The sequence below is a fragment of the Coregonus clupeaformis genome, chromosome 10, assembly GCF_020615455.1.
Source record: "Coregonus clupeaformis isolate EN_2021a chromosome 10, ASM2061545v1, whole genome shotgun sequence".
Classification (NCBI taxonomy): Eukaryota; Metazoa; Chordata; class Actinopteri; order Salmoniformes; family Salmonidae; genus Coregonus; species Coregonus clupeaformis.
In genome coordinates, this window is record NC_059201.1 from 14,331,825 (window position 1) to 14,357,042 (window position 25,218).

Below are 25,218 nucleotides of genomic sequence, written 5' to 3' on the forward strand. Positions count from 1 at the left end.
ATTTCACAACACACTAAGTGTGTGCCCTCAGGCCCCTACTCCACTACCACATATCTACAACACAAAATCCATGTGTACGTGTGTGTATAGTGAGTATGTTATCGTGTGTGTGTATGCATGTCTGTGCCTGTGTTTGTGTTGCTTCACAGTCCCCGCTGTTCCATAAGGTGTATTTTTATCTGTTTTTTACATCTGATTCTACTACTTGCATCAGTTACTTGATGTGGAATATAGTTCCATGTAGTCAAAGCTCTATGAAGTACTGTGCGCCTCTCATAGTCTGTTCTGGACTTGGGGACTGTGAAGAGACCTCTGGTGGCATGTCTTGTGGGGTATGCATGGGTGTCTGAGCTGTGTGCCAGTAGTTCAAACAGACAGCTTGGTGCATTCAACATGTCAATAACTCTCACAAATACAAGTAGTGATGAAGTCAATCGCTCCTCCACTTTGAGCCAGGAGAGATTGACATGCATATTATTAATGTTAGCTCTCTGTGTACATCCAAGGGCCAGCCGTGCTGCCCTGTTCTGAGCCAATTGCAATTTTTCTAAGTCCCTCTTTGTGGCACCTGACCACATGACTGAACAGTAGTCCAGGTGCGACAAAACTAGAGCCTGTAGGACCTGCCTTGTTGATAGTGCTGTTAAAAAGGCAGCGAAGCGCTTCATTATGGACAGACTTCTCCCAATCTTAGCTACTGTTGTATCAATATGTTTTGACCATGACAGTTTACAATCCAGGGTTACTCCAAGCAGTTTAGTCACCTCAACTTGCTCAATTTCCACATTATTCATTACAAGATTTAGTTGAGGTTTAGTGTTTAGTGAATGATTTGTCCCAAATACAATGCTTTTAGTTTTTGAAATATATAGGACTAACTTATTCCTTGCCACCCATTCTGAAACTAACTGCAGCACTTTGTTAAGAGTTGCAGTCATTTCAGTTGCTGTGGTAGCTGACGTGTATAGTGTTGAGTCATCCTCATACATAGACACACTGGCTTTACTCAATAACCTGAACCAGGTTGCAGGCACTGGTTACAGTTAGAAGCTTTATCTTGAGTGGGCAGCTTGATGAAAGCCAGTCAATATTTAAATCACCCAGAAAATATACCTCTCTGTTGATATCACATATATTATCAATAATTTCACACATGTTATCCAGATACTGACTGTTAGCACTTGGTGGTCTATAGCAGCTTCCCACAACAATGGCCTTTATGTGAGGCTGCTGCTCTTTAGTTATTTATTTATATTTTTTTTACTTAACACTTTTTTATTTTACTTTATAAAAAAAAAAATGCATTGTTGGTTAAGGGCTTGTAAGTAAGCATTTCACTGTAATGTCTACACCTGTTGTATTCGGCGCATGTGGCAAATAAAATTTGATTTGATTTGATGAACCTGTCCCATTAGGTCGCAGTTGTAAATGAGAACTTGTTCTCAACTGGCTTACCTGGTTAAATAAAGGTGAAATTAAAAATAAATTAAAAATAAAAATATTACTTCAACAGGATTTAACATGAGATCCGCTCTAAGCTTTACACAAATGTTTTTCTGAATATAAACAGCACCATCTCCACCATTGGCATTTCTGTATTTTCTGTAAATGTTATAACGTTGTATTGCTACCACTGTATCATCATATATTTGACACTTGTATCTAAAAGCATAATTGAGAAAGAATTAATGAAAGTTGGCATATTTATGACATTTTGGCCTTACCCAGACCTCCTTTAAGACTCCATAATGTTTCATCTAAAGATGCTACAAAGATACAATTGGTGTAATATAACGTTTTACAGCTTGCTCTGTAATAGGAGTAGTATTTTGATTAAAAAATATTAATAATAATAATTTATATAAACATATAAAATATAAAATATAAACATTAATATTGAAAATATGCCTTTTGTGATTCTGGCAATATGTTCTATATATTGTTGAACATAATATACAGTGGGGAAAAAAAGTATTTAGTCAGCCACCAATTGTGCAAGTTCTCCCACTTAAAAAGATGAGAGAGGCCTGTAATTTTCATCATAGGTACACGTCAACTATGACAGACAAATTGAGAATTTTTTTTCCAGAAAATCACATTGTAGGATTTTTAATGAATTTATTTGCAAATTATGGTGGAAAATAAGTATTTGGTCAATAACAAAAGTTTCTCAATACTTTGTTATATACCCTTTGTTGGCAATGGCACAGGTCAAACGTTTTCTGTAAGTCTTCACAAGGTTTTCACACACTGTTGCTGGTATTTTGGCCCATTCCTCCATGCAGATCTCCTCTAGAGCAGTGATGTTTTGGGGCTGTCGCTGGGCAACACGGACTTTCAACTCCCTCCAAAGATTTTCTATGGGGTTGAGATCTGGAGACTGGCTAGGCCGCTCCAGGACCTTGAAATGCTTCTTACGAAGCCACTCCTTCGTTGCCCGGGCGGTGTGTTTGGGATCATTGTCATGCTGAAAGACCCAGCCACGTTTCATCTTCAATGCCCTTGCTGATGGAAGGAGGTTTTCACTCAAAATCTCACGCTACATGGCCCCATTAATTATTTCCTTTACACGGATCAGTCGTCCTGGTCCCGTTGCAGAAAAACAGCCCCAAAGCATGATGTTTCCACCCCCATGCTTCACAGTAGGTATGGTGTTCTTTGGATGCAACTCAGCATTCTTTGTCCTCCAAACACGACGAGTTGAGTTTTTACCAAAAATTTCTATTTTGGTTTCATCTGACCATATGACATTCTCCCAATCCTCTTCTGGATCATCCAAATGCACTCTAGCAAACTTTAGACGGGCCTGGACATGTACTGGCTTAAGCAGGGGGACATGTCTGGCACTGCAGGATTTGAGTCCCTGGCGGCGTAGTGTGTTACTGATGGTAGGCTTTGTTACTTTGGTCCCAGCTCTCTGCAGGTCATTCACTAGGTCCCCCCATGTGGTTCTGGGATTTTTGCTCACCGTTCTTGTGATCATTTTGACCCCACGGGGTGAGATCTTGCGTGGAGCCCCAGATCGAGGGAGATTATCAGTGGTCTTGTATGTCTTCCATTTCCTAATAATTGCGCCCACAGTTGATTTCTTCAAACCAAACTGCTTACCTATTGCAGATTCAGTCTTCCCAGCCTGGTGCAGGTCTACAATTTTGTTTCTGGTGTCCTTTGACAGCTCTTTGGTCTTGGCCATAGTGGAGTTTGGAGTGTGACTGTTTGAGGTTGTGGACAGGTGTCTTTTATACTGATAACAAGTTCAAACAGGTGCCATTAATACAGGTAATGAGTGGAGGACAGAGGAGCCTCTTAAAGAAGAAGTTACAGGTCTGTGAGAGCCAGAAATCTTGCTTGTTTGTAGGTGACCAAATATTTATTTTCCACCATAATTTGCAAATAAATTCATTAAAAATCCTACAATGTGATTTTCTGGATTTTTTTTTCTCAATTTGTCTGTCATAGTTGACGTGTACCTATGATGAAAATTACAGGCCTCTCTCATCTTTTTAAGTGGGAGAACTTGCACAATTGGTGGCTGACTAAATACTTTTTTCCCCCACTGTACTTTTACTACGGCATATCAAAGTCCCAGAGTGAGATCTCTGCTTCTTTTAGAGTAAATGGGGTCCCTGTTGATTTGCAGAATGTGCAAATAATACAAGTAAAACGAGGGCTGTGATCCCCCAAATCGTGGCATTGTTTTTCTGGGTTTCGTGAGGAATCACTCGTGCGCTACTACCACAATGGTGAGTGGACCACAATGACGCTCAGTTTTTAGGCCTAATATTTTGTTCTGAATATTTGAAAGCATCTCCCAAACATTTTAACATGTGTGACACACATAGTCTGAACCATCTTTAATTCTGTAATCTGATGGTGGCTGGTCAATTGTGTTTGGTAACAAATAAATCTGCTTCTAATTGATCTGATTTGGTTTTAATCTGTGATTGATTGGACCATCCTGAGTTAATCTGTGATTGATTGGAACATCCTGGGTAAATCTGTAATTGATTAGAATGTCCTGGCCAACGGCCTATGACTAGGTAAACTGTAATCTGTTGCAGAAATGAATTCTGTCTAAAACCTCTTACTGAACCCTTTTCTCTGATGTATGTAGAATGTGCAGACTCACTGTGTTGTTCCATAGGGCAAGGAGAAACAGAAGGATGAGGGACTGGCACAACGCCAACAGTTGGCTAGGGCGGTGTTTCCCAACCCTGGTCCTCCAGTACCCCCAACGGTACACATTTTTACTGTAACCCTGGACAAGCACAGCTGATTCAATTTATCAGCTAATCATCAAGCCCTCAATGAGCTGAATGAGGTGTGTTTGTCCAGGGCTACAACACAATGTTTTACTGTTGGGGGTACTGGAGGAGGACCAGGGTTGGGAAACACTGGGCGAGGGTACAGCAGGTGTGTGTGCCCGAGTCTGTGTGCGTTTGTTTGCAGAGCGTGTGTGTGTGTGTGTGTGTGTAGATCAGGTAATATCACTGATGTGATCAGTGGCAGGTCCTAGTACTACTGCCGTCTGCTAATGTTATTTAGCCTTTCAGACGGAGCAGAACAAACAGTGGACATTTCCTATTTACCACACAGAGACGCTAATCCACTTTACTGCCTGCTTCACCTTCTAATAAAAGACAAGACGTGACTTCATTCATCCACGGTGTGTGTTTGTGTGTGTGTGTGTCTACAGAAACCCTCCCAGTCGTTTAATCCAGTCAACATTACAAGAGCCATGTTTCAAGCCTAGTTAACATCCCTAAAGGGAACTCACAAGAGCCATGTTTCAGGCCTAGTTAACATCCCTAAGGGGAACTCACAAGAGCCATGTTTCAGGCTTAGTTAACATCCCTAAGGGGAACTCACAAGAGCCATGTTTCAGGCCTAGTTAACATCCCTAAGGGGAACTCACAAGAGCCATGTTTCAGGCCTAGTTAACATCCCTAAAGGGAACTCACAAGAGCCATGTTTCAGGCCTAGTTAACATCCCTAAGGGGAACTCACAAGAGCCATGTTTCAGGCCTAGTTAACATCCCTAAGGGGAACTCACAAGAGCCATGTTTCAGGCCTAGTTAACATCCCTAAGGGGAACTCACAAGAGCCATGTTTCAAGCCTAGTTAACATCCCTAAAGGGAACTCACAAGAGCCATGTTTCAGGCCCAGTTAACATCCCTAAGGGGAACTCACAAGAGCCATGTTTCAGGCCTAGTTAACATCCCTAAGGGGAACTCACAAGAGCCATGTTTCAGGCCTAGTTAACATCCCTAAAGGGAACTCACAAGAGCCATGTTTCAGGCCTAGTTAACATCCCTAAGGGGAACTCACAAGAGCCATGTTTCAGGCCTAGTTAACATCCCTAAGGGGAACTCACATGATTATTTTGTATTATTGTACATCTACATACTGTTCCCGTGTGGTAGAGCAGTTAACCTCTTGAGGGTAAATCAGTTGAACAGCCCAGTTGAACACACACACACACACGGGTTTCTGTTAGGAAAATGTGGTGCTGGACATTTGATGGCAGCATTTTAATTTTCCGGACATTTGAGAAATGTACCGGACACCATATGCATTGGGCGCATAACCTGATAAGGGCTTCCACCCACGGTGCTCAGAATGACAGAAATAACATTTTGATTATGGCAATCCATATTAACAGAACATGCAAATCCACGACGCAACGATGTGCGGTCCTTCTTACCGAATTATGATTCTGGCACTTTGAAGATGTTAGAATAACTGTCCACATTTACTTTTCCTCAGCCAACAAGACGAATAACGAACAGCAACATCACTACTAGCCTGTGTCAATCTACTATCCCCCATAGTAGAAAAGTTGACCTATTCTATTGGTCAGTTTGTTGAGAAAGAAGTAGCCTATTCCAACAGACTCTGGGCCAGTTGTGGGACGATAGATCCTAAATTCATCCAACCAGTAGGCCTAGGCTACATAAAAATAAACATTAAAAAGCAATATCTGATCACATTATAAGCACAGCAATGTGTACAAGGCAGTAGGCTACGTGTGAATGTTCGTTTCATAGTGCAATTAGCAGGAAAACACATTGTCAAAAGCTCACTGCGGTTTCGTGTGACAGGGATGAAAATATACATTAGAAATGTAGAAAAAGTGGTCTAATATGCAACAACTAGCAGGGGTCGCTAATATGACTGGGATTGGGCCTTTGGCTACTGGAAAATGAAAGAAAGTTGATATAAAATAATTGCCTCGGCGGATATGGTCTGATTTTGGCTAGGCTACTTTGAAGCAAGGTAATATATGCTTCATAATATGTAGGGTTGTCCACAGGCCTTTTGGGGGGCATGTGCCCCCCCCCCAAAAAAAAAGAGCACCCCAAAAAGGTAATTACTACAAGATGTCATGCGTCAGTGTGTAGCGGTAGGACGGAGTCAGGCGCAGGACACAGAACTTAGTCAAGACTTACTTTACTAGTCAAGAGTAAATAACATAGCTTCCAAGCAGGGAAGAAAATACCGACTAACACGTCAATGACAACAAAACAACGAACAATCATGCACAACACCATGAGGGAACCAGAGAATACAATAGGGAAACAAATTATCGTCATTGGAACCAGGTGTGTGTGCAAATTAGACAACACAAGTAGAACACAGAAACATAGATCGGTGGCAGCTAGTACTCCGGTGACGACGAACGCCGAAGCCTGCCCGAGCAAGGAGGAGGAGCAGCCTCGGCTGAACTCGTGACACAAGAAGAGGGGAAAGCAGCATCATCTGCGTAAAGTATTTAGCAAAACTATAAAACAATGAAACTGGAATAAATGCTGCACTTATTAACAAAGATCAACACAATTCCAGTAAAAATAGAAGATTGTAAGAAATACTGTAGCCTACCATGACTATATCCGACCCAACTCCATGTGTTGCCACTCATGTATCCCAGTGGTTTCAAACTTTTTGACATGCGAAAATGCGCGCATAATTCCTGCGCAGATGTTCCCTGTCACTACAGCCATAAACGGTGATGCATTTTCAAAACACAAGATAGGCTCCAGAAATAAACTACATTTTACACCTGCATTTAGAGATTAAACTCATTTGTGTTAGTAGGGCCGGAATGATACCAGTGTCGCAATATTTTTTCCATAGCAACATTTTTAACCCAAAGCAGAACACAATTTTGGGTGCTTTAAAAACCAGCTGTATGTAAAATATTGTGTGCTATAGTTTGGAAAATATATACATGTGACACTGGATGACAACATAATGATGTTTGTTTCCAACATTGGGGCTGTTTTCCTAAAGAAGTTAAAATCCACTTTGTTTTGTTTCCTTGCCACGATACGAACGAGTATCGCGACACTGGTACCGTCCTGGCCCTACATGTTAGCAAGGGATATCATGTCACTTCTCTGGAGTCCAGAACAAGCAGAATCATACGTCCTACTTGTAGCAGATGTTGTTGTAGGATCAGATGGGAAGCGTGTTCTGTCTGCACCGAGCCATCACTTTGGAGGTCAGCCTGCCTGCAGAGTGCTCGTTGCCCTGTTCTTTCTCACAGATATCCTAATAAATTCCCCAGAATATGTTACATCTTCATCCCATAATATTGAAGGCAGTGCGATGTCACAGCTGTTGATGTTTAGACATAACGCTAGTAGCCACCCAAACTAGGCCTATCTGAAATGTGAAAATTATCAATCAAATCACTAGGTAGCCTATTGTTCTGGCTAAGATGAGTCAGTAGTAGATTGCTGTACTTTTATTTTACATGGGAAATATAGGTAGGCCTACTCTGTTGTTGCCAGGCAGAACAGGAGGAAATGAAACAAGTTCTTTCTGGTCACTAATCTGGATATGCGCGTCCGCCATTGCGCGCCAATGCTGTTGACTGGTCATTGGTCAACAATCAAGATGCGCAACTTTTTGATTCTGAAGCATAGATGAAAATTTAATGACGACTTGCGGGCAGTGGGTTCAGAACAACAACTACATAAAAGGTATACAAACATTTTGGGGGGGTAAATTATACCACCACCGAGAAGGGCACTTTGGAGAATGGAAGGGCAACGGGTCTTGTGCTCTGTACTGTACTGTGGTGATGCACGGCTCAGCTGTTTGTTTAACCACATCCGCCCGCAATTGTTAATAACACATCCGCAACCACCCGACTATATGTGATAAAATGAAGATCTGAAGAGCCTAACCCGCAAATATAGAAAATGCGCTGTAGGCTACAGTCAGAGATGGTGGAGCACATTTTTATTTTTTGCAGATATGTTTCTGCCTATAATTTCTGACATTTTGGTAGGCTATTAGTATGTTTCTGCTTAAAATTTCCGACATTTTGGTAGGCTATTTGTTAGTCAACTTGTCTACGTGCAACTTCTCTCCTGTCATTATATGTTGCCCTAGAATAATAAAAGAAACCTTTGCTCACCAGAATAGTAATACATTGATAGAATGAATGCTTCAATCTAGTTGACATCGGTAAAGTTTTCTGTCATCTCTGCTTCTTTTGCGGAGCAAAGACGTTTAGGGACCGGGGAGAAAATGTAATAATAAAATAAAAACAGGAAAGATTTTCTGTGTAAAGTTTCAAAATTACATCAGTTTGACCGCTTGTAAGGAAATACAAAGCTGTGAAAATGACCCAACATGTTTCTGATAAGCTTTCAAGTCGACTTGGATGCATATTTTATGTGGTTGAAATACGATCAGCTTTTATGACGCTGATAAAGATAGCACCTCTACAGACGGTCCCTAACTGCGCATTCGCATTCTCTCAAGATGCTGAAATAAATAAATCATATTTCTCCACTCCTGTTCCCGAGTCAAAATGTACATTTGGTGTATCATTTTACTGCAAGAAATGCTTAATTCTGCAGGAGTTAATATTAAGGCTATGTGAGAGGTTATAGACCTACAGTCCGTGTCCAGATTTCAGATTCCATTTAACCCATCTAAACAGTAGGCTACAGTTCCCTTGACATCCCATAGGCCTATTTGAAGTCCCCGTCTTGTGACTGTCGAATTTGTATAGCGCCTCACAATCATCACACATAGCATAGTCGGCACTGCAATCATCCTCTTTTAACACTTCACCAAGTCTCCATTTCACAGCTTTTCTCCTAATTAATTAAACTCTGACATTGTCCTTTTTGCCTCAGTGGATCAACGTAAACGTTTTCTGCCCGTTCCCAAAAGCATTTGGCGATTGGCGCGTAGGCTATTTGGCGCGTGTACTGGTATGCCCTAGAGCTCAGGCTTACACACTAATAATATAATAATAATATGCCATTTAGCAGACGCTTTTATCCAAAGCGACTTACAGTCATGCGTGCATACATTTTTTTTTTTGTGTGTATGGGTGGTCCCGGGGATCGAACCCACTACCTTGGCGTTACAAGCGTCGTGCTCTACCAGCTGAGCTACAGAGGACCACTAATGCCAGATAGCCTACAAATAATGAAAGAAAAACCTCAATGTAGCCTATAGATATAAATTGAACAATAATGATACATTTATGGATTTTTTAAGGTATTGTTTTCTTTTTTTTCAACCCGACCGCAACCCACCCGCCTTTCATCCACACAATATTTCATGATCCTAAACCTGCCCGCCCCATGGATATAACTGCTGGGACTACGGGTTATGAGTCAACCCGCATCACTACTATACAGGTAGAGCCCTAGCTGTGCACATGCCTGCTCATGAGACATATCCATCCGCTGGGACTCTTTGCCTTGAAAGGTTTATATGTTGCACAGATTATTTGGCATCCGTGTATTTTTATTTCCCTGTTTGGCATCGTGGTTGAATCACTATAGTGTAAAATAAACGCCTTCTGTTCCATTTCTCCCTCATCACTTAATGGACTTCCTATAGAGGTAGCCGCTGTGAATGTGTTTTAAATGTCGGGACAGTGTCAAAGTCCTAACACCACTACTTTACTTCAGGCTTTATCCTTTCATGGCTATTGAAACGTGACTGACTGACAAGCCAAAACAGAACCATTACATTTACATTTTAGTCATTTAGCAGACGCTCTTATCCAGAGCGACTTACAGTTAGTGAATACATATATATATATATATATATATATATATATATATATATATATTATTATTATAATTTTTTTTTTCATACTGGTCCCCCGTGGGAATCGAACCCACAACCCTGGCGTTGCAAACGCCATGCTCTATCAACTGAGCTACATCCCTGCCGGCCATTCCCTCCCCTACCCTGGACAACCCTAGGCCAATTGTGCGCTGCCCATGAGTCTCCAGGTCTCGGCCGGCTGCGACAGAGCCTGGATTCGAACCAGGATCTCTAGTGGGACAGCTAGCACTGCGATGCAGTGCCTTAGACCACTGCGCCACTCAGGAGACAGTGCCCCATTGTCTGACTTTATTCTCCTTCAAAATGGTGGATCATTTGAGCTGATGCTGCATCTTTTAAATGAAAACAGTTATCCACATTTCTAATTCATATTGTGTAGTATTATAGCATTGGCAGCACATTTGATTAGTTCAAAGGCTGAAACTGTCTAACTAGCCTTAATACTGTAATATTAGTCCTGTGGAGAATATTAGGCGGCAGAAGACACAGTACATCCACCTCTGTCACACAGTTAGACCTACCCATAACTACTGTCACACAGTTAGACCTACCCATAACTACTGTGACACAGTTAGACCTACCCATAACTACTGTGACACAGTTAGACCTACCCATAACTACTGTAGGACACAGTTAGACCTACCCATAACTACTGTAGGACACAGTTAGACCTACCCATAACTACTGTAGGACACAGTTAGACCTACCCATAACTACTGTAGGACACAGTTAGACCTACCCATAACTACTGTAGGACACAGTTAGACCTACCCATAACTACTGTAGGACACAGTTAGACCTACCCATAACTACTGTAGGACACAGTTAGACCTACCCATAACTACTGTCACACAGTTAGACCTACCCATAACTACTGTGACACAGTTAGACCTACCCATAACTACTGTAGGACACAGTTAGACCTACCCATAACTACTGTAGGACACAGTTAGACCTACCCATAACTACTGTAGGACACAGTTAGACCTACCCATAACTACTGTAGGACACAGTTAGACCTACCCATAACTACTGTAGGACACAGTTAGACCTACCCATAACTACTGTCACACAGTTAGACCTACCCATAACTACTGTGACACAGTTAGACCTACCCATAACTACTGTAGGACACAGTTAGACCTACCCATAACTACTGTAGGACACAGTTAGACCTACCCATAACTACTGTAGGACACAGTTAGACCTACCCATAACTACTGTAGGACACAGTTAGACCTACCCATAACTACTGTCACACAGTTAGACCTACCCATAACTACTGTAGGACACAGTTAGACCTAACCATAACTACTGTAGGACACAGTTAGACCTACCCATAACTACACAGACACAGAGACACAGAGACACAGAGACAGCGCTTTCTCTCTCTGATGAAGTTTGTCGCCACTGGCCTTGCACACACAAGCTGACAGAGGAGAATAATAGGCTTCTAGCTGTCTTCCTGTCCATGTCGTGATAGAGCTAGGTGGCTGGCGTTGCTTTCAGCTGAGGAAATGTTCTGTGCAGTAGCAGCTTGAAAGGCGGCTGTGTTTTCAGGTGGTTGGTTACAATACTCAGCATTTCCTAGATGGAAACTCAGCCAAACCAACTGCCATTATAGATATATCTGCATTCTGGATACTGGGAAATACAGGCCTATTAGATTACAGGATCATATTTGTCCTATATGGGGTGAAAGATGTTACTTGATTAATCCCCCAGAGGAAACTATGAGTAATCTTGCTCATATTGATGAGTTGATTGAGTTTTTGGAGGATCTCCAAGACCTTTTGTATGATTTCACATCCAGATAGTTCACCATTACCTTTTGAGGAGTTTGACGGCTGTGCTATTGTATCTGATGGAATAGTGTATCTGATGAAAATTCTATATATTTTTCTGTTGATTTGATAGATGTCCACCTGATTGCGTGTTCAATAGTGAGAGTGAGACAGACTGTGGATGAGGGCCAGGATGTGGTTACCAGAGTAGATGAGCTGCGCTGACATCTGGCAGTCAGGTTTCATGGTTTCAACAGGATACCTGAGAAGTGAACAGTGGCTATGGTTTCGCTCGCAAGCGGAAAGTTCCTACATAAGTGTAGGCCTTAATAGAAAAGAGTGACAATCAATGTCCCTAGCTTTGAATGAATTGAGAGACGCATCATGTCTCTGGTATGAGCCGGCTGCTTTTTACACAACTTGTTGTCTTGGTTCGTTGTTGAGGGCTTTTAGCAGTGTGAAGTCTGAGACTGGTTATTAGTAAGTCAACTTATCACAGGGCTGGTTATTACCAAACCAAAGGACTTCTATCACAGAGAATTAGGGCAACACTGAAGTAAAAAAAAAAACAACAACAAAAAAAAAACACTGAAGTCATTTTGTTTGTGTAATATCTACAAACCTTGAGGTATTTCATTGTTTCAAAATATTGATTTTCAGGCTGTTTAGTTTTGTTACTGTTTATACAGTAAGAAGGAATTGTTGATTTTGAATGTTTGAACAGTAGTAGGTAGTAATGATTAACGTGGGTAACCGGGATCCCAGGACTGTCACAGGAACACTATTCACATTTCCAGGAAAAATGAAATGACAAGACCTGGGAAATAAAAATAAAAAAATCCCAATGTGGCACTAACACAATTCCACAAAATACACAACATGCGCAGCAGCAGATTATATTAAAATAAAGTAGCATATTATCCGAACAGGTTGATGCATGGAGGCCTTTTAGCCTAGCGTATTAACTTCACACAAAGTCAGCATAAATTCAAAGCACACGCATAATTGATACTGCCGGACTGCACACGTGACCTGAATGCAGTTAATAAACCCTACAGGAAACCCCTACAGGATAGCCTATGAGACAACATGTGTTTCTTTTGAGCTGTCATTGTGACTCTTCAGACCGTAACATGTGTCTCTCCCGAGTGGCAAAAAACTTAGACCACTGGTCTAAGGCACTGCATCGCAGTGCTAGTTGTGCCACTAGAGATCCTGGTTCGTATCCAGGCCCTGGTTCGTATCCAGGCCCCCGTATCCAGGCCCGACCCATGGGGCGGCGCGCAATTGGCCCAGCGTCATCCAGGGTAGGGGAGGGAATGGCAGGCAGGGATGTAGCTCAGTTGGTAGAGCATGGTGTTTGCAACGCCAGGGTTGTGGGTTCGATTCCCACGGGGGGCCAGTATGAAAAAAATGAAATAAATAAAAAATAATAATGTATGCACTAACTGTAAGTCGCTCTGGATAAGAGCGTCTGCTAAATGACTAAAAATGTAAATGTATGTGAAATGCCTTAGCATACATAGTTCATTACATAGGCATCTCTGTCACAGACATGAAGTGTCACGATCGTCAGGGAGAGAAGTAGACCAATGCGCAGCGTGATGAACGAACATGTTCCTTTATTAATTAAAGCACGAAACAAAACAACAAACGACTCGTAACGTCCACGGTGACAATGACCGAACACAGAACAAAAACCCACAAACACAAAGTGAAAAACAGACAGTTAAATATGGCTCCCAATCAGAGACAACCAGCCAACAGCTGACACTCGTTGCCTCTGATTGGGAGTCACTCAGGCCAACATAGAATACAACAAACTAGAACCCCCAACATAGAAATATAACACATAGAATGAACACACCCTGGCTCAACAAATAGAGTCCCAGAACCAGGGTGTGACAGTACCCCCCCCTAAAGGCGCGGACTGCGACCGCGCCTCAATACGAGCAAAACTTGGTGCGTGGAGCGGAACGGGCCTCACCGGACTGACGACTCGCACCCCTGGCTTGGTGCGTGGAGCAGCAACGGGCCGGACCGGGCTGACGATGCGCACCCCTGGCTTGGTGCGTGGAGCCGGAACGGGCCTCACCGGACTGACGACTCGCACCCCTGGCTTGGTGCGAGTAGCAGGAACGGGCTGGACCAGGCTGACGACTCGCACCCCTGGCTTGGTGCGAGTGGCAGGAACAGGCTGGACCAGGCTGATGACTCGCACCCCTGGCTTGGTGCGAGTGGCAGGAACAGGCCGGGCCGGGCTGGCGACGCGCACCGTATACCTGGTGCGAGTGGCAGGAACAGGCCGGGCCGGGCTGGCGACGCGCACCGTATACTCTGTGCGAGTGGTAGGAACAGGCCGGGCCGGGCTGGCGACGCGCACCGTAGACTTGGTGCGAGTGGCAGGAACAGGCCGGGCCGGGCTGGCGACGCACCCCGTAGGCTTGGTGCGTGGAGCAGGGACAGGCCGGGCTGGGCTGGCGACGCACACCGTAGGCTTGGTGCGTGGAGCAGGGACAGGCCGGGCTGGGCTGGCGACGCACCCCGTAGGCTTGGTGCGTGGAGCAGGGACAGGCCGGGCTGGGCTGGCGACGCACACCGTAGGCTTGGTGCGTGGAGCAGGGACAGGCCGAGCTGGGCTGGCGACGCACACCGTAGGCTTGGTGCGAGGGGCAGGAACAGGCCGGACCGGGCTGGCGACGCACACCGTAGGCTTGGTGCGAGAGGCAGGAACAGGCCGGACCGGGCTGGTGACGCGCACCGTCCATTTGGTGCGAGGGGCCGTAACAGGCCGGACCGTACTGGGGACACACACCACTGGCTCTACCCCGGGAACTGGAACGGGCCGGACCGGACTGGTAACACACCCCAGTACCTCACGCCGTGCCTCTAAACCTCCTTTCCCTACTTTGACCAGTGGCCCCCGTAACCTGGTGGCCTTTTGAATACGCCCCTTTTCTGCCTCCGTCAGCCCCGTCGTCCATGCCCTGTGCCCCCCCCCTAAAAATTTTTTGGGGTTGCCTCTCGTCAGTCTCACTCCATGGCCGCCGATCCTCCCATGTCCAGTCTGCCTGCTCCTGGACACGCTGCTTGGTCCTTGTATGGTGGGTTTTTCTGTCACGATCGTCAGGGAGAGAAGTAGACCAATGCGCAGCGTGATGAACGAACATGTTCCTTTATTAATTAAAGCACGAAACAAAACAACAAACGACTCGTAACGTCCACGGTGACAATGACCGAACACGGAACAAAAACCCACAAACACAAAGTGAAAAACAGACAGTTAAATATGGCTCCCAATCAGAGACAACCAGCCAACAGCTGACACTCGTTGCCTCTGATTGGGAGTCACTCAGGCCAACATAGAATACAACAAACTAGAACCCCCAACATAGAAATATAACACATAGAATGAACACACCCTGGCTCAACAAATAGAGTCCCAGAACCAGGGTGTGACATGAAGTATGTTAACAATGCAGAGGCATGGGGGAAAATTCTACCTTCTCCTGTCCTAGAGCCTCGGCTATTTTCCTGTCCAGTCCCAATCCCACTGAAACACAAAATCCTGACTCCTGTCTCGCATGAAAATTCCTAACTTTATTCTGTAATCTATAGGTTGCATTATCAAAGCACGTCTCTCGCCTCTGCATGTCAAAATACCGCTAAAACATTTCCCCAACTTCTCTGCGCTGTCTCGTACTTGCTGCCAATATGAGAGCTTCGGTAGAGAATGTGTGATGGAAGTAGGTATGCATATTTTTCAAAGAGAGTTAATCCCCGTTAAGATGCCTTGATATTTAAACTACACTGTATATACAAAAGTATGTGGACACCCCTTCAAATTAGTGGATTCGGCTATTTCAGCCACACCTGTTGCTGACAGGTGTATAAAATTGAGCGCACAGCCATGCAATCTCCATAGACAAACATTGGCAGTAGAATGACCTTACTGAAGAGCTCAGTGCTTTTCAACGTGGCAGTGTCATAGGATGCCACCTTTCCAACAAGACAGTTCGTCAAATATCTGCCAAGCTAGAGCCTGCCCAGTCAACTGTAAGTGCTGTTATTGTGAAGTGGAAACGTCTAGGAGACACAACGGCTCAGCCGCAAAGTGGTAGCCCACACAAGCTCACAGAAGCGTGTAAAAATCATCTGTCCTCGGTTGCAACACTCACTACCGAGTTCCAAACTGCCTCTGGAAGCGGTATCTCTGTGCATTCAAATTTCCATCGATAAAATGGAATTGTGTTCGTTGTCCGTAGCTTATGCCTGCCCATACCATAACCCCACCGCCACCATGGGGCACTCTGTTCACAACGTTGACATCAGCAAACTGCTCGCCCACAAGACTCAAATGAAACATGGGACCAACACTTTACATGTTGCGTTTATACAGGATTTTTGTTCAGTGTAAATATCAGTTTCATTTGCTCTGAAATCTTTACATAGTGGCGCAGCCAAGCCAACAAGGTGGCGCAGTGCACCTCTTATTTTCGGGGGAACCATGGTATAGTAACCATATCTTGGTTTTTAACGCTTTAAATGGAGACTTCCGATTTTTGCGGTATTTCCCGGGACTCTCTGGATAAATATGAATTATTTCCAGTATGGAAACTTGGTAGATTTTCTGGAAAATATAAATTCCTATTAGGTAGTGTCTGTATTTTTGTACACAAATTAACCTGTGTGTTTAACTGCCTGTCTAGAGATTGGGAGGAGTGTCCACTGTCTAGTAGGTGTGTAGTACTGCCTGTCTAGGGACTGGGAGAAGTGTGTACTGTCTAGTAAATGTGTACTACACTGAGTGTGTACTGTCTAGTAAATGTGTACTGCACTGAGTGTGTACTGTCTAGTAAATGTGTACTACACTGAGTGTGTACTGTCTAGTAAATGTGTACTACACTGAGTGTGTACTGTCTAGTAAATGTGTACTACACTGAGTGTGTACTGTCTAGTAAATGTGTACTACACTGAGTGTGTACTGTCTAGTGAGTGTGTTCTACAGTATTATTTTACCCCATGTGTAACTCTGTGTTGTTGTTGTTTTTATCACACTGCTTTGCTTTATCTTGGCCAGGTCGCAGTTGTAAATGAGAACTTGTTCTCAACTGGCTTACCTGGTTAAATAAAGGTGAAACAAATTTACAATTATGTAACAGTTTAGTGTTGAGGGAAGGAGGCTGTAATCAAATGTAACAAGATAACAGATGGGCATTAAGCCTGCTGAAACAACAAGAAATAGCTAATCCGTTGTGGCATACTAAGCTACCAGTACTATGCTGTTGAAAGGGTATTCTTAATCCCATACTGTACCTTTCAACAGCTGTAACTTGATAGGAGTCTGTATACTGTTCTTCCACAATGTATTTTTAGCCTCTGTAGTTAATATTCTTGGAAAAGTATCTAAGTTAAAAGTTAATAATGGGTTACCTTCATAATGATGTCACCTCTGGCTCTCTCACCCCCCCCTCCTTCTGTCTCCCCAGCAGGTGGTCTAGTCACAGCTGACCTGGTCCTGGTGGTGAGGATGATGATGATGGGAGGAGGCTACTACAGCCGTAGGTGCAGCCCCCCACGCCAGCTCTAGTACCCGTCTCCAGTCTCCAACCCCTGGTTCCTCTGCCAGCCCTGGTCCCACCTGGCACCGCCTCCGGCCCCACCATGGCTAACCACCTGGAGCTTGTCAACGAGCTGCAGCAGCTGGACAAGGTGCCTAGCATGGAGCGCCTGAGGGCTGCCCAGAAGCGCCGCACGCAGCAGCTGAAGAGATGGGCCGTGTACGAGAAGGAGATGCAGAGCAAGAAGCGCAAGGCGGAAAAGAGGAGGAACGCCAATCATGCCGCCGCCATGGAGGCCAAACGGCACGTATCGTTTGCTGCTAGTGTGGCGCTGTTAGAGGCCTCGGCACGGAATGATCCTGAAGAAGGTATGAGGACAGGAGGAGAGAACACACACACACACACACCCTATCTCCTCATTCTATCACATATGTTGGAGAATGCAGGCGCACACACACACACACAGACACACAAACACAAAAGTAACCACATAAAAAAAAAAAAATTTTGCCAACCGAGCATCAGAGCACCCTAATCAATAAGGAGAAAGCCAGGGTCAGAGAAACCACAAACCATTAGTTGGGTTGACAGGTTTTACAGTTCATTCCTGACTGGGTGATAGTATTTTACCCTCCACAGTAACTGTCAAAAGAGCTCATTCCACTCCAACTGAATCACCCCAAGGTCTATCATTAGGTTTTAAAGAGACACTGAACACGCGGATTGGCACGTGTGTTTTTCTGTTGCTCATTAGAAAAACGAGATATCAGTTTTGGAGGTGTGTTTTCTGACCGATTCCGAAATTTGATTAATGATGTTTGTCCCCCATGAGGCACTGTAGACGCGGAAGCTTATTTAACTTCCTTAAAATCCCCAGAATGATTCTAAGATAACTTAAGAAATCTGTAATAAATGTTCTAACTAAGGTGTTTGGTGCAGGATTTCTTATGTAAACAGTCGGAGCTGCTGGGCAGGTCTGTCTCACTGTCTATTGGATAGAGAGCAGTCACTGCAGCTGTTCAACACATGTTAGTGGGCAAATGGACATTGTCAAATCAATACCCAACATTAATTTACCCGGTGTGACGCACGGATGTTCCAAACTCTGTTTTAGACAAGACTGTAAATGATCCTATTTACACTTTGTAGTCAATTCTGACACTATAATAAATGTTTCTGACTCATCGATGCTGCAGGCCGTTTTCAAAAGGATGTGTTGCTTTTTAAAGGCAGTCGCTCTTTAATAGGAGTAGTCGTCACAGGTATTATTCTACAGATGAAACCCAGTCAGTATGATGCTGCTACAGTAATTATACTGAACAAAAATATAAACGCAAGAACGATTTTACTGAGTTTGTATTTATTAAGGATCCCCATTAGTTCCTGCCAAGGCAGCAGCTACTCTTCCTGGGGTCCAGCAACATTAAGGCAGTTATATACAGTTACAGTTCATATAAGGAAATCAGTCAATTGAAGTAAATTCATTAGGCCCTAATCTATGGATTTCACATGAGTGGGCAGGAGCAAAGCCATGGGTGGGCCTGGGAGGGCATAGGCCCACCCACTGGGGAGCCAGGCCCAGCCAATCAGATCAGAATGAGTTTTTCTCCACAAAAGGGCTTTATTACAGACAGAAATACTCCTCAGTTTATCAGCTGTCCGGGAGGCTGGTCTCAGACGCTCCCGCAGGCGAAGAAGCCGGATGTGGAGGTCCTGGGCTGGCGTGGTTATACGTGGTCTGCGGTTGGGAGGCTGGTTGGAGGTACTGCCAAATACTCTAAAACGACGCTGGAGGCTTATGGTAGAGAAATCCATAAAAAATTATCTGGCAACTGCTCTGGTGGACATTCCTGCAGTCAGAACGCCAATTGCATGCTCTCTCAAAACTTGTTGCATTGTGTTGTGTGACAAAACTGCACATTTTAGTGGCCTTTTATTGTCTCCAGCACAAGGTGCACCTGTGTAATGATCATGCTGTTTAATCAGCTTCTTGATATGCCACACCTGTCAGGTGGATGGATTATCTTGGGCAAAGGAGAAATGCTCACTAACAGGGATGTAATCAAATTTTGTGCTCAACATTTGAGAGAAATAAGCTTTTTTGTGCATATGGAACTTTTCTGGGATCTTTTATTTCAGCTCATGAAACATGGTACCAACACTTTACATGTTGCGTTTATATTTTTGTTCAGTATAGATGTAGCTAGTGGGTAATACTGCCCAGTTGTTCAGACTTCCAGTTACTCACGGGTTCCGTCCAAAATGGCACCCTATTTCCTATGTAGTGCACTACTTTTGACCAGGGCCAATCGCACCCTATTTCCTATGTAGTGCACTACTTTTGACCAGATGTTACTTCATATTCTACCAAACTGGTGCTGATGTTCTGGCCTTCGGGTCAGTGGTCTATATTATAAGCTATGGTGAAATGACTGCATAGAGGTATGCTATCTGTTGTAGAGTATGTTTCACACATCTGTTGTATATTTCATCCAGTGTTCTGCAAAGTCGGAGTTTGCCCCCACACATTTTTGCGAATTTATTACAAATACAAAACTGAAATATCACATTTACATAAGTATTCAGACCCTTTACTCAGTACTTTGTTGAAGCACCTTAGGCAGCGATTACAGCCTCGATTCTTCTTGGGTATGACGCTACAAGCTTGGCACACCTGTATTTAGGGGAGTTTCTCCCATTCTTCTCTGCAGATTCTCTCAAGCTCTGTCAGGTTGGATGGGGAGTATTGCTGCACAGCTATTTTCAAGTCCAGGCTCTGGCTGGGCCACTCAAGGACATTCAGAGACTTGTCCCAAAGTCACTCCTGCATTGTCTTGGCTGTGTGCTTAGGGTTGTTGTCCTGTTGGAAGGTGAACCTTCACCCCCGTCTGAGGTCCTGAGCGCTCTGGAGTAGGTTTTCATCAAGGATCTCTCTGTACTTTGCTCCGTTCCTCTTTCCCTCGATCCTGACTAGTCTCCCAGTCCCTGTACGCTGAAAAACATCCCCACAGCATGATGCTGCCACCACCATGCTTCACTGTAGGGATGGTTCCAGGTTTCCTCCAGATGTGACGCTTGGCAGTCAGGCCAAAGAGTTCAATCTTGGTTTCATCAGACCAGAGAATCTTGTTTCTCATGGTCTGAGAGTCCTTTAGGTGCCTTTTGGCAAACTCCAAGCGGGCTGTCATGTGCCTTTTATTGAGGAGTGGCTTCCGTCTGGCCACTCTACCATAAAGGCCTGATTGGTAGAGTGCTGCAGAGATGGCTGTCCTTCTGGAAGGGTCTCCCATCTCCACAGAGGAACTCTGGAGCTCTGTCAGAGTGACCATTGTGTTCTTGGTCACCACCCTGACCAAGGCCCTTCTCCCCCGATTGCTCAGTTTGGCCGGGCGGCCAGCTCTAGGAAGAGTCTTGGCGGTTCCAAACTTCTTCCATTAAAAAATGATGGACGCCACTGTGTTCTTGGGGACCTTCAATGCTGCAGAAATGTTTTGGTACCCTTCCCCAGATCTGTGCCTCGACACAATCCTGTCTCTTAGCTCTATGGACAATTCCTTCAACCTCATGGCTTGGTTTTTACTCTGACATGCACTGTCAAGTGTGGGACCTTATATAGACAGGTGTGTGCCTTTCCAAATCATGTTCAATCAATTGAATTTACCACAGGTGGACTCCAATCAAGTTGTAGAAACATCTCAAGGATGATCAATGGAAACAGGATGCACCTGAGCTCAATTTTGAGTCTCATAGCAAAGGATCTGAATACTTATGTAAATAAGGTATTTCAATTTTTTATTTGTAATAAATGTGCAAACAAATCAAAAAACCTGTTTTCGCTTTTCATTATGGGGTATTGTGTGTAGATTGATGAGGAAAATAAATAATTTAAGCCATTTTAGAATAAGGCTGTAACGTATCAAAATGTGGAAAAGTCTGAATACTTTCCGAATGCACTGTATAAAGCAGGCAGATGGGCATCGAGGCATTCAGTTACTGTTCGATTGGATGTTAGAATGGACAAAATGAGTGACCTAAGCGACTTTGAGGTATTTTTGTCGGTGCCAGGCACGTCGGTTCCAGTCTCTCAGAAACGGCCGGCCTCCTGGGCTTTTCACACACAACAGTGTCTAAGGTTTACCGAGAATGGTGCAACAAACAAAAACCATCCAGTCAGCGGCAGTCCTGTGGGTCAACAGCTCGTTGATGAGAGATGTCGAAGGAGAATGGGAAGAATCATGCAAGCTAACAGGCGGGCCACAAACAGACAAATAACAGCGCAGTACAACAGTGGTATGTAGAACGGCATTTCGGAATGCTCAACTTGTCGGTCCTTGTTCCAAATGGGCTATTGTAGCAGACAACCACACCGGGTTCCACTCCTATCAGTTTAAAACAAGAAGAAGCCGCTCCGGTGGGCACGCCATCACCAACACTAGACAATTGAGGAGTGGAAAAACATTGCCTGGTCCGACGAATCCCGGTTCCTGTTGCGTCACGCTGATGGTTGTCAGGTTTTGGCGTAAGCAGCATGGCCCCACCCTGCCTGGTGTCAACGGTACATGCTGGTTGTGGTGGTGTAATGGTGTGGGGAATATTTTTCTGGCACACGTTAGGTCCCTTGATACCAATTGAGCAAAGTTTCAATGCCCCGAATAATTCAGGCTGTTCTGGAGGCAAAGGGCGTTCCAACCCGGTACTAGATGGGTGTACCTAATAAACTGGCCACCGAGTGTATTTCTAAATTATTTCTGCTTTTAGAAACAAATGTCAAATATATGTCAACAATCTTTCCTCTAAAGGACTCTTCTATGGATTATACTTAGTTTAAAAAAAAAAACTATTAAAAAAACATTTGGAATTGGACTAAACACTTTTTGTTTGTTGTTATTTATAACCCACAACTTGTGATGTCAGTGGGATGTGTGCCATCCACCACTTAGGGTGTCCCTAGTCTTCTGCTGAGCATATCCAGATTGGCCGTGGGCTGAGCTGTTGTTTGGTGTATTGTGTTGTTGCAGTGTTGTTTAGTACTGTGTCAGTTGCGGTGTAGGTTGTCTCTAGAGCGTAAACAGTGCACAGTGGTGTGACTGAGAGTGAGACCCAGTCAGTCAGGCCCTGTGGCAGCTGGCTAACTGAGGATTGTTGGATTCTCTTAATCTGGGCTCAGTCCCTCTGCTTTGCTCTGCTCTGTGCTGTTCTGCTCTGTTCTGCTCTGTACTGCTCTGTTCTGTTCTACTCTCTGTTCTGTGCTGTTCTGCTCTGTTCTGTTCTGTTCTGTTCTACTCTGTTCTGTTCCCAAACTGCTAATCACTACTAAAAGGGAGAGAGAGGGGGGAGGGAGAGAGGGCGAGAGAGGGAGCAAGAGGGAGGGGTAGAAGGGAAAGAGGTAGAGAGGCAACGGGATCGAAGAGACTGGGGCAGAGAGAAAGAGAGAAAGAGAAGTTGCTGATGAAAGTCTGAAAGATCCCTTATAGAATGAGTCATCGCTTACTAGGCTTTCTCAGAAAATAAATGAGACTGTTGAGAGTGCTGATCCCGGGTTGACTGCCTGCCTACCCTAGCTTTAGAGCAACTATAGAAGGCAGAGAGCTAGAGGACATAGCCTGGCCAGTAGCCACAGTAATGTCTAGCTAGAGGACATAGCCTGGCCAGTAGCCACAGTAATGTCTAGCTAGGGGACATAGCCTGGCCAGTAGCCACAGTAATGTCTAGCTAGGGGACATAGCCTGGCCAGTAGCCACAGTAATGTCTAGCTAGGGGACATAGCCTGGCCAGTAGCCACAGTAATGTCTAGCTAGAGGACATAGCCTGGCCAGTAGCCACAGTAATGTCTAGCTAGGGGACATAGCCTGGCCAGTAGCCACAGTAATGTCTAGCTAGAGGACATAGCCTGGCCAGTAGCCACAGTAATGTCTAGCTAGGGGACATAGCCTGGCCAGTAGCCACAGTAATGTCTAGCTAGGGGACATAGCCTGGCCAGTAGCCACAGTAATGTCTAGCTAGGGGACATAGCCTGGCCAGTAGCCACAGTAATGTCTAGCTAGGGGACATAGCCTGGCCAGTAGCCACAGTAATGTCTAGCTAGGGGACATGGCCTATATAGCCTAGCTACAGTAATGAGATTGCTTTGATGATAAGTTTGAACTCTGGCTTTATGTTTGATTTGCTGTGCACTGCAGGGATAGTGTCTGTGTGTGATTCAACCATTGCACCACATTCAGCCTGTGGTCAGTCAGCCAGTCAGTCTCACACACTAACATATGATAACATACTGTGTGTGTTAATAAAATAGAGCACTAGTGTTGTCTACGTACTGTATGTGTGTTCGGTTCTCGTTTCTGCTGTTTATCCATGAGTTGCCATGACATTTCCTATGCCAGGTACAGTTCAGACCAGAACCATCCCTGTCAAGGTTACACGGTGTACTAACTCAGTCTTATTGACGCTGGGGATGAGGTGCTTCCTGTTCATTGACCTTTACACTCTGAGGTCCTGAGACCTCGTCTAGCTCCCGGTGATACTTTGTGATGGCTGTGACACTGCTCTGTAGCTGCTGTGTGTCTTGGTACTGGGACTGATGACTGCTCTGCTATAGTATCTAAGGTGGGTTGATATTGGGACTGATAGCTTTTTTTGATGTCACTTTACAGCCTCATTATGTGACAAGGTTGCAAGTTGATGGGGTCAGAGATGAGCGGAGCGAGGCTGTTATCAAAGATGCAGTATATCCACATTTTAACATCGTCCTGAAAAATAATGTGACAGATTTTGTGGAGGAAAACCCCCCAGCCAGGTATTTTAACAGCGTTTGATCTCACCTCTCTGTGGTTCCTGTCTGCTCTGTTGTTCCCACCGCAGACCAAGGGGGCGTCCACGTGATCACATGATGATGATAACACTCACCGATCTGTTATAATCAAATCAAATCACATTTTATTGGCCACATGCGCCGAATACAACAGGTGCAGACATTACAGTGAAATGCTTACTTACAGCCCTTAACCAACAGTGCATTTATTTTTAATAAAAAAGTAGAATAAAACAACAAAAAAGTGTTGAGAAAAAAAGAGCAGAAGTAAAATAAAATAACAGTAGGGAGGCTATATATACAGGGGGGTACCGGTGCAGAGTCAATGTGCGGGGGCACCGGCTAGTTGAGGTAGTTGAAGTAATATGTACATGTGGGTAGAGTTAAAGTGACTATGCATAAATAATTAACAGAGTAGCAGCAGCGTAAAAAGATGGGGTGGGGGGGGGCAGTGCAAATAGTCTGGGTAGCCATGATTAGCTGTTCAGGAGTCTTATGGCTTGGGGGTAGAAGCTGTTGAGAAGTCTTTTGGACCTAAACTTGGCACTCCGGTACCGCTTGCCGTGCGGTAGCAGAGAGAACAGTCTATGACTAGGGTGGCTGGAGTCTTTGACAATTTTGAGGGCCTTCCTCTGACACCGCCTGGTATAGAGGTCCTGGATGGCAGGAAGCTTGGCCCCAGTGATGTACTGGGCCGTACGCACTACCCTCTGCAGTGCCTTGCGGTCGGAGGCCAAGCAGTTGCCATACCAGGCGGTGATGCAACCAGTCAGGATGCTCTCGATGGTGCAGCTGTAGAATTTTTTTAGGATCTGAGGACCCATGCCAAATCTTTTCAGTCTCCTGAGGGGGAATAGGCTTTGTCGTTCCCTCTTCACGACTGTCTTGGTGTGTTTTGACCATGATAGTTCGTTGGTGATGTGGACACCAAAGAACTTGAAGCTTTCAACCTGTTCC

At 44.5% G+C, this 25,218-nt stretch overlaps 1 protein-coding gene and 1 pseudogene across 1 annotated transcript in view; one reads left to right on the forward strand and one right to left on the reverse strand.

The window, feature by feature from the left end:
* The window catches only part of LOC123491646 (proline-rich protein 36-like), an 81,088-nt gene extending 68,950 nt beyond the window's left edge, over positions 1–12,138 (reverse strand). Inside the window, exons 1-2 of the mRNA XM_045223217.1 lie at positions 12,069–12,138; positions 11,424–11,451 (exon numbers count right to left, since the gene is read on the reverse strand). Of these exons, the coding sequence (XP_045079152.1) occupies positions 11,424–11,451; positions 12,069–12,138 (98 nt within the window). The remainder of the gene's footprint in view (positions 1–11,423; positions 11,452–12,068) is intronic.
* The window catches only part of LOC123491647, an 87,818-nt pseudogene that overhangs the window by 24,197 nt on the left and 38,403 nt on the right, over positions 1–25,218 (forward strand).